This window comes from Mus pahari, chromosome 13 (genome assembly GCF_900095145.1).
Source record: "Mus pahari chromosome 13, PAHARI_EIJ_v1.1, whole genome shotgun sequence".
In the NCBI taxonomy this organism is placed as follows: Eukaryota; Metazoa; Chordata; class Mammalia; order Rodentia; family Muridae; genus Mus; species Mus pahari.
Genome location: NC_034602.1, coordinates 91,899,615 through 91,909,633, shown reverse-complemented (window position 1 = coordinate 91,909,633; position 10,019 = coordinate 91,899,615). Strand labels below are relative to the sequence as shown.

General features: G+C 45.7%; 1 protein-coding gene and 1 non-coding gene across 2 annotated transcripts; one reads left to right on the top strand and one right to left on the bottom strand.

The window, feature by feature from the left end:
* Nucleotides 1–1,194: 1,194 nt before the first annotated feature.
* LOC115065285 lies at nt 1,195–1,352 on the bottom strand. The gene has a single exon (XR_003845075.1). It is a non-coding gene; the product is annotated as a U1 spliceosomal RNA (small nuclear RNA).
* A 1,520-nt stretch (nt 1,353–2,872) lies between these two features.
* Nucleotides 2,873–8,695, top strand: C13H4orf36 (chromosome 13 C4orf36 homolog). The gene is made up of 4 exons (XM_021211308.1): nt 2,873–3,131; nt 3,475–3,609; nt 7,944–8,098; nt 8,322–8,695. Exons 2-4 carry the CDS (start codon nt 3,545–3,547, stop codon nt 8,453–8,455), a joined length of 354 nt encoding a protein of 117 aa, XP_021066967.1. The 5' UTR covers nt 2,873–3,131; nt 3,475–3,544; the 3' UTR covers nt 8,456–8,695.
* The last annotated feature ends 1,324 nt before the right edge of the window (nt 8,696–10,019 follow it).

Here is a 10,019-nt window from a genome sequence, read left to right as displayed (position 1 = left end):
CCTTTAAAAAATATTGCACTTTGGGGCTGGTGAGATGGCTCAGTGGGTAAGAGCACCCGACTGCTCTTCCGAAGGCCCGGAGTTCAAATCCCAGCAACCACATGGTGGCTCACAACCATCCAGAACAAGATCTGATGCCCTCTTCTGGAGTGTCTGAAGACAGCTACAGTGTACTTACATATAATAAATAAATAAACCTTTAAAAAAATATTTCACTTTATTTTGATGTGTATGGGTGTTTTCTATGCATATATGTATGTATGTCCACCATGAGTATGTAGTGTGTTTAGATGAGGGCATCAGATCTCTTGGGACTGCAGTTACAGAGGGCTATGAGTAGCCACGTAGGTGCTGGGATTCGAACCTGGGTCCTTTCATAGACCAGCCAGTGTTCTTAACCGATGAGCCATCTCTCCAGCCCGTATGACTTTATTTTATATATTCGGGTATTTTTCTGCCTGCACATCTGTGCACTATATGTGTGCAGTGCCCTCAGAGGCCAGAAGAGGGCGTGGAATCCTCTGGAACTGGAGCCATCAATGAATCAGACTCCTGGGTATGCAGCACCACCCTCTTCTGAACTCCGAAGGCACCAGGCATGCATGGGGTGCACATACATACACAGCCTTGACTGAAACTCCATGGAGACCCAAAGCTAGAACCATCAACTCAACAGCTCCAGATTTCAGGTTGTCAGAAAACAAGACAGATTTAGGATCTAGTTCAACTGAACCCAGGGGCCATCTGGCTTCAATACCCAGCCCCAAAGTGGCTCTTGTGGTGGCGTATGCGTGCACGCCCAGCATTCGGGAGGTAGAGGCAGGAGGGTCAGAATGTTGAGGCTATTCCTAGCCACAGAACCAATAGTAGCCGCCACATAGGCTCTGGGAACGGACCGGATACTCGGAAGCGCAGCAGCTGTTCTTCACCACTGAGATATTTCTCCAGCCCCGGCTTGGTATTTTCAAAGGGAATTTCAGAAAGTGGTTTTTGATTGTAAATCTTTAGCGGACAGCCTCCCTCCATGTCCTTGAATGTTTAGCTGACTCTGTTTAAGGGTTCTGAGTGGCTCTGGGTAAGAGTTCGTGGATCCTCTTAGGGCAAATGTCTATAAAAGTGTGGGTTCTATTCATTTTTATCCTCCTTTCTCCTCCTCCTCCTCCTCCTCCTCCTCCTCCTCCTCCTCTTCTAATTTAGGTGAAAATATAAATACAGTCCTCCACCATAAACCATGCGGTTACTTTCTCACAGTGGGTAGATTGCTGGGGTCAGTAGGTCCAGAGGACATTGGATAAGCCTCACCCTGGGAAAACCAACCTGTGATCATGGTATTTCCTCTGCCCGGTAAGCACTTAGTATTAATCTTAATTATGAAATGAGGCAGGGCTGTGAAATGGCTCAGGGATTAAAGACTTGCAGCCAAGCCTGATGACCCGAGTTTAGTCCTCAGGACCCGAGTGATGTGCAAGGAGAGAACTGGTTCTTACAAGCTGACTTGTGACTTGCACACTCAGGTCACACAGCATGTGTGTTCCCAAACACAGGCAAACACAAACACACAACACACACACACACACAGAAATGCAAGTTTAAAAATAAAAAAAGGTAGGGGTGGCTCACGCCTTTAATCCCAGCACTTGGGAGGCAGAGGCAGGCAGATTTCTGAGTTCTCAAATCCAGCCTGGTCTACCTACAGAATGAGTTCCAGGACATCCAGCCAGGGTTACACAGAGAAACCCTGTCTCGAAACCCCGCCTCCCCCCAAAAGGGGGTGGGGTGGGGGGTGAGGGCTGGAGAGATGGCTCATCGGGTAAGAGCACTGACTGCTCTTCTGAATGTCCTGAGTTCAAATCCCAGCAACCACATAGTGGCTCACAACCATCCATAATGAGATCTGACTTCCTCTTCGGGAGTGTCTGAAGGCAGCTACAGTGTACTTACATATAATGAATAAATTAATTTTTAAAAAAAAATAATTAAAAAATAAAAAGATTTTTTTTTCTATAATGGGTACTCTTCATCCCTGTGGCACACACATTCCCCATTTGGACTACAGATACGATGAGTCGGGCTTCTATACTTTCTAGTTTCTTGTAGGCACAGAAGCATTTTCTATAGATAAGCCAGCTTGGCAGTTGCTGGTGGACATCCCATCATGCAGCTCGTCAGAGCTTTCCCTCCTGTAACTTCCCATAACTTTTATTTTTTCTTTTGGATAATGGAGGAAACCGGGACATGTTTTCTGGGACATTCTAGGCTCAGTGATAGATCCCTATCGTGGTGTGTGTGTGTGTGTGTGTGTGTGTGTGTGTGTGTGTTTGCTGGGCTACAGAGTGATTCAGGCCAGTCTGGACTGTTTCAACATAAACAGAAAAGAACAGCGACAGGTGGAGTGCCCACCTGAATTAACTGTAAATGGAGGAGTTTCATTCCCTCCCTCTCAAGAGAACCCTCTGTTGTTACTAAACTCACAATGATGTAACCCTTCGAGCGGCTAGAAGCTCGCAGGCCTAGTCCTTAGTTCTCATAACCCACGAAACATACACATATGATATCCTCTTTGCTTTATGAAGTCATTTAGGCTCGGAGGAGGGACACAGGGAAGGTCCTGGTGTTAGCAAATGACAACTCTAGCAAAACCCTCCCGCATAGTGCCACGGTTTGTTTGGGACCCTAAGAGGTTCCTACATGGACAGGAACAGGGAGCTGTCACCGGATCCTCGAGAGTGGGCGTGGGACAACGACTATCATCCACTGGAGCGAAGTGATTCCCATTGGGCAGGCTGGATCTGCGTCCCGCGCGTACACAATGCCCTTTATTGAGGCGCCGGGTGACGTAGGGCAGGCGCCAGGTGAGCGCAGGGTGAGCCGGGCACCTAAGCAATCAGGCGCACGAGCAAGCCGGCGCATGTCTGCGGCGGGGCCGCTGCGAGTGCGCGGCCATGTGCACCTAGCGCGCGCTGCCCTGGGTCGGGGGCGCGACCGGGGCGCGGCTGACCTGCGGGGTACAGGGGCTCCGGGAGCGGCACGGGCTGGGAGGGCGAGGCCGGCACTCGCTACCGTGCCCTAGCCGGTTCTATCTGGAACAGAGAGCAGGAAAGGGCCTTAGGTGGCCATGGGGTTCCATGCCGGTGCGGCCCGGTCGTTGTCCCCACCAAAAACACTAGGGCGCGCAGCTACGCGACCTGGCGACGGGACTCGGGCGCTTACCCGTGCCTGGGTGCGGGGATGCCAACTACAGTCTTGCTCCGGATGACCCTCGCCTGGCTTTCCCTCACCTTAGACTCTCGCTGAACTGATTGAGCGACTTCCTAAAAATGAACAGAACTAGCTTGTATGTTCATAGTTCAGGTCCAGTGAATATTTATGATGTGCTTCCTGACAGCCCCAAATGCTTTCTCCTGGCTTTTGATTATTTGTCTATAAAACTATTCAAATGAGAGCTGTTAATTAGGCCTCTTGCTGTTCTTTCAGGCAAAGTGCACACGGCGGCGCAGATGTTACATCAGGCTCCTATGTAAGGAAACGACTGTGATCATTTGTCATGGCGTATGGCTTGCCAAGAAGGAACACAGTACAGACCATTTTGAAGGGCAGCTGTTATAAAGTGTAAGTACACACACACACACACACACACACACACACACACACACTAATTACCATGGCTGGAGCTTGCGACAGGGGCTGGGCACTTCTGTTCTCATTGTTACTGGAAGCACTTGAATGGATCTGGATTTTGTCTTTAAAGGACTACTTGAAAATTATTTTTATTTTGTGTTTGTACCTGCTTCTGTATGTACACTACATTTGAGCAGGTGCCCATGAAGACCAAAAGACGCTGTCAGATCCGCTGGTATTGAAGTTACGGGTGTTACAGCGTCTCTCTGTAGATTCCGGGAACCAAACCTCGGTCCTATTTGCAAAAGCAGTTTGTGCTCTTAATAGGTGATCCATCTTTCCAGATTCCCGAATGGTACTTTTATAAGAATATATGAACAGGGGCTAGAGACGTGGCTCATGGATTAAGAGCATCTGCTGCTCTTGCAAAGGGCCTGAGCTTGGTTTCCTGCAAGGGCCCACAAAGTGGCTCACGACCATCCCTAACTCCGGTTTCATTAGATCTGTCGCCCCCTTCTGGACCAAATGGGAACAAAGCATGCATGAAATAGACTTACATGCAAGCAAAACACCTACATAAAATAATCTGAAAAATTAAAATGTGCACTCAGGGGAGGGAAGGATTTAGTCGGCTTCATTTCCAGGATGCTTTCAGATCACAAGTCATCACTGAAGGAAATCAGGGCAGAAACTCAAGTGGGAAGCTTGAAGCAGAAACCACGGAGGTTCGCTGCTTGCTGGCAGGCTCGCAGGCTTATGCTCAGCTAGCTGTATCCTAGATCACCTTCCAGGTAGTGGCACAGCCTGCAGCGTGCTGGGCCCCATTCCCCACAGATGATATGGCCAGAGGCCTTGTGATCTGAGAAATCCCTCAGTTGAGAATCCCTTCTTAGGCCACTCCTGGCTGTGCCAAGTGGACAGTTAAAGCCAACAGACGATTCTAGTAAGTCTTCACACCGAAGCAATACTTTGAAATGAGAAACAGAGGTTTCTAAGCTGATCAAACCATAGTCATATGCTTATGTTCTGGGAGATGTTGTGTCACCTTGTTTAAAGACATTCTAAAAGTATTTTTTTAGGTTAGCATCTAAAATAATGGTTTTCATTTGTATATAAGTGTGTGCATATGTGTCTATATATACACACACATACATGTATTTATTGTCTGTGTATCATTTTTCTTTAGTTTCAGTCATTCAAAAACACCTTTACTACTCCCATCTTAAAACACAGTTATAGTGTACAACAATGTACTAACAATGCCCATGCTTTAAAACCGCTTGTTTTGGGCTGGTACAATGGGTCAGTTTAGCTCCCTGTCCTCTTGGCAGGCAGTGTATATCAATGTGGGCTTTTCAGTCCGAAGCCCTGAGCTCCAACCCTGGCATCTCTGCACACTGTGTCTCAGCTTTAATGCCTACATCTGTGACACAATGCACGTCTGTCTGTTGTGGTGGGGCTAGTCACTGAAACAATGAGCGTCTAAGACCTGCTGGTTGCGGGGAACACAGAGAGCACATAATGGAAGCATTGCTGCGCAGAAGTTGCACTCTGTGGTATTGCCTTAAAAATTACTTTCTTCTTCTTCTCTTCCTCTCCCTCCTCCGACCCTTCTCCCTCCCCCTCTTCCTCCTCCTCCTCTTCTTTTGATACAGGGTCTTATCTGTGTAACCTTAGCTGGCCTTCATGAACTGGCCATACAGACAAGGTTGTTTTTCAGCTTCTGTCTCCCAGGTGTGGGAACTAAATGGCATGCACAGCCATGCTTGGCTTTTGCCTTTTAACCCCTCTGCTTGGTTTATGACATTTACCTTCATGAGGCGAGCAGTGTTCTAAGATGTCAGTGTGGATCCTTAACAGGTTGCACAAGATTACCATTCATTACACTCATTCAGGTTTGCTAGTTAGGTGTGGTTTAGACCTCGGGCTACAGGAAGTACCATTCTAGTAAGTATTGTTTCAATTATAGATCAGGTGGCACAGGCCTGTAAACCCAGCCCCTTGGGAGACTGAGGCAGGAAGATTATAAATTGAAGACCTGTCTATGCAGTTAAGTAAAAATAAATACATTAGTCATGAAACACCCCAAACCCACAGAAAACCCACCAACACAGTATAGATACTGTATAAAAGAAAAAAATCGGAAATACTGTTTTTGTGCAGTGCTGGGAATTGAACCCAGTCCCCCATGCATGCTTGGTAAACAGTCTAGTAGCTGAGCTGCAACTCCAGACCCTTAGATGTGTCTTTCTTAATAGACTTTGAGATGATTTCTGTTTTTCTGTGCTTTTAATAACTTTCATTTAAAAATACTCCTCTCTCTCTCTCTCTCTCTCTCTCTCTCTCTCTCTCTCTCTCTCTCTCTCTCTGTGTGTGTGTGTGTGTGTGTGTGTGTGTGTGAGTGACAGCTTTTGGAGCTGATTCCTTCCATCCATGAGAGATCCTCGGGATCAAGCCTAGGTTATCAATCTTGCTGGCAGGCACTCTTATGGGCTGAGCCATCTCAAAGTCTGTTTTTTTGAAACAGACTAATTTTATAAATACATGTTTGTAACTTTTAAAACTGCTTCTATAATATTTTTTATAATATTTTTATACCAGTAAGCCATGTCCTAAAGTTGTATGAAGTGTCAGTGAAACTGGAAGAGGAAACTTGGGATAACTTTTTTTTAATGAGAATATTCTTTTCTAAGATGTATTTATTTATTTATTTTTATGTGTGTGAGTACACTGTAGCTGTACAGATGGTTGTAAGCCTTCATGTGGTTGTTGGGAATTAAATCTTTAGGACCTCTGCTTGCTCTGGTCAACCCCACTCGCTCTGGTCAACTCCACTCACTCAGTTCCTGTTTGCTCCGGCCTAAAGATTTATTTATTATTATACATAAGTGCACTGTAGCTGACTTCAGATGCACCAGAAGAGGTCGTCAGACCTAATTACGGGGAGTTATGAGCCACCATGTGGTTGCTGGGATTTGAACTTAGGACCTCTGGAAGAGCAGTCAGTGCTCTTAACCACTGAGCTATTGCACCAGCCCATTGGGAAAATATTTATCTCAGATCGTTTACCCCCTACTCAGACTAAAGCAAATGGGGCTGAAGTGTTAAGGACTGCAGATGACAACATGTAGCTGATGCTTATCCTTCAGAATTAAGCAGCGTTTAAGTATAGAGCGATCACTTTCAACGTGGACTTACTTATTTCTCAAGACTATCCACCACAGCCTTTGTATGATCCACACACCTGCTCAGTGTGATGATGCTCTGTTTTACCATCTTTAGGTTTACTTTTTTAAAGATTATATTATTTTATACGTGTGAGTACACGGTCACTGTCTTCAGACTCACCAGAAGAGGGCATCAGATTCCATTGCAGATGGTTGTGAGCCACCATGTGGTTGCTGGGAATTGAACGCAGGACCTCTGGAAGAGTAGTCGGGGCTCTTAACCGCTGAGCCATCTCTCCAGCCCCAAGGTTTATTTTTTGTGTGTAAGTGTTTTGCCTGCATGTCTGTGTATCATGTGCCTGTTGGAGCCCCTGAAACTGGGGCTACAGATGGTTGTGAGCTGCCTCGTGGGTGCTAGGAATTCGACCTGGCTTGTCTAAAAGAGCAACAAGCACTTTTAACCATCGATCCATTTCTCCAGCCTCGTCCCTTTGTTGTTCCTTGAGACAGGGTTCTACCATGCGCACTGGGCTGCTCTGGATCATACTGTACAGTCTAGGCTGTCTTCAAACTCACTGTTTTCCTGCCTCTGCCTCCCAAGTACTAGGATTACAGTTGTGTCCCTCTGCCTTCAGGATTACAAGAGTACACTACTGTAATCCAGCTTTCGACATTATTTGGTCAGCCACAATAGACGTTGTAGTTGGGTGTGGTGGTGCATGCCTTTAAACCCAGCCCTTGGGAGGCAGAAGCAGGCAGATCTCTGTGCATTTGAGGCCAGCCTGGTCTACACAGACGTTCAAGGCTAGCAAGGCTGTCCTAGTGAGACCCTGTGTCAAAATATATAAATAAATAAGTACATAAACACACAAGTAAGCAAATAAAGACAGACAGACACTGTAGCTTATAGTTCTTGTTCACAATCTCATTTGTCGATTGGCTGGAATTGTAGGCTGCTGCACTGGACATAGCTTCTGGACTTTTACCAATGTGTCTCTGAGGTAGTTAGTAGGATTTTCTTCCTTGTTGGGATGAGAACTCTGAAAAATCTTCCATTAGCAAAAGTGGGGTGGGGGGAGGCAGTAGGACATGGTCTGTACATCATGCGGCGTTCCCAGTGAAAAATTGGTTGAATAAGCTCATGAAATTTTGCCTCAGACAGGAACCATGGGACCTTGCGGAGCTCACAAAGACCTGGTACACAAACTTGACGAACATGAAGCTGCCGTTCTTGGGAGAAATCGCATTTGGTAGTCCTATGAATCTCTTGGCAAGCCAAACCAAACAGGAATGCAAGTTTCCTTCAGTGCAGTGTGAGTTAAGTTCTGCTTTAATAAGTTAGCGATTGTACCCTTGACTAGTTACCACAAGAACTTTTAAGTTTGTTTTCCACACCCATGCCTCCTGTCAGTTCTCAGTAAAGTTAATTCCTCAACAGTGTTCACCCGCTGTGTGCTACTCGGCTCTGAGATGGCGCCAGGGGGAAATGCTGCTCAGATGGCTTCATTTGCTTTATCTTATTATTATTATTTTTAGCCATGACACTTGAAAAGGAGTATGAAACAAAGCGCCTAACAAAACTGAAGTGTCAGGAGAATGTGTGTAAGGAAATCCAGGTTTCACTGAGGGAAAAGAAAGTCGGCCTGAGAAGACCACTTCAGCCCAAGTGACCCGACTGACATATTGTTGAAGGTGAACCTGTTTCCAGCATCCATAGGGATGAAGCTCTTGGATTCTGTCATAGTGTCAAGTAGACACAGCAGCGTGTCTATGGGCAATGAGGCAAATGTTTCTAGACACCGCTTGGTGGACACTGTGACAGAGCCCCCCGGGTTCCTGCTACACTCTTGTTCTTTGTGTCCCATACAGCAGCCCTCCCTATAAGTAGATGAAAACACATCTGGGGTTGAGTCATTTTGTGTTACGCGTTTCAATGCTTATAAGATTGCGTGCGGAAGACGACAGTTCTTGTGAGAGGCAGCGTTCTGAAGAGACATTTGAGATCCCAAGGAGACTCCTCAAAATGAAGGTCAGAAAGAAGTTCTTTTAAAATGAGAAACTGCAAATTTTTTTTTCTGGTTAAGACTTCATTTCTGTTAACGCTACAGTTACCAATTTTCGGTAAAGTGTCGTTTATCATTCTCACGTGGCGCTTTACTTTTTTTTTTTTTTTTTTTTTTTTTATCTCGTGGTACTTTAAAATAAGACTTACTTTGTCTTTGTTCTTCTGGAAAAAAACCGTGAAGCCGCTTTCCTTCTGGCTCACATTCTTTCTACAATGGACCCGGAGCAGGTGCAGCACACATGCGTGAAGGGGACACGGAGGGACAAAGACTGTGAGGAAAATTTATATTTGCAGAGTGGCTGGGGAATGAGCAAATAAAGAGGAAGAACTGAGTTTGTATGAACAAAGTTTTCTAGAATTTGAATCCAATAAAGCATATTTGGATACTAGCGTTTTATTTAAGCACTATTTCTTAAAAGACATTCAACAGGCACTTCAGGACCTTCTCCTCCCCTGGATTCATAAAAGGTACCATGATGTAGCAGTGTTTAGATGAACAGCCTTGGGCTTAGCATGGCTTATAACTTCTTTTTTTTTTTTTTAATTTATTTATTACACATAAGTACACTGTAGCTGTCTTCAGACACCCCAGAAGAGAGCATCTGATCTTATTATGGATGGTTGTGAGCCACCATGTGGTTGCTGGGATTTGAAATCGGGACCTTTGGAAGAGCAGTCAGTGCTCTTAACCCCTGAGCCATCTCTCCAGCCCGGCTTATAACTTCTGTTGAAACTTAGGCATTTGAAAAATAGAGCCAGTCCCTGATGCTGGAATGAGTTGTTCTGTTTACTTCTTTTCTTAGTAGCCTCTTACCTTGCATCCAAACTACCACTCCTTTGAGAACCAATCTCAAGGGCTAGAGAGACAGCTTAGAGGTTAAGAGCACTTGTTGTTCTTGCATATGACCCTGGCTTGATTCCCAGGACACACGTGGCAGCTCTGGCTGTTCTGATTCACTGTGGACTGGCCTGGAATTCACAAAGATCCACCTGCTTCTGTCTCCCCAGTGCTAGGATTAAAGGTGAGTGTATCATGCCAGCAGGCCTGCCACTTTGTTTTTTTTGTCTTAAACAATTCTAGTTGACATCCACTCTAGGATTTAAAGACCATGCATAAGACAGGCATTATGGATCCACGCCTCTCCATATCAAGCAAGGCAGGCTTTATG

What these genes read in the sequence shown, in the direction of transcription:
- C13H4orf36 (XM_021211308.1), top strand. Translation starts at nt 3,545, where the DNA reads ATGGCGTATGGCTTGCCAAGAAGGAACACAGTACAGACCATTTTGAAG. An exon ending in AAGGGCAGCTGTTATAAAGT is followed by an intron (nt 3,610 to 7,943) that starts GTAAGTACACAC and finishes ATTTTGCCTCAG; the next exon opens with ACAGGAACCATGGGACCTTG. An exon ending in CAAGTTTCCTTCAGTGCAGT is followed by an intron (nt 8,099 to 8,321) that starts GTGAGTTAAGTT and finishes TATTATTTTTAG; the next exon opens with CCATGACACTTGAAAAGGAG.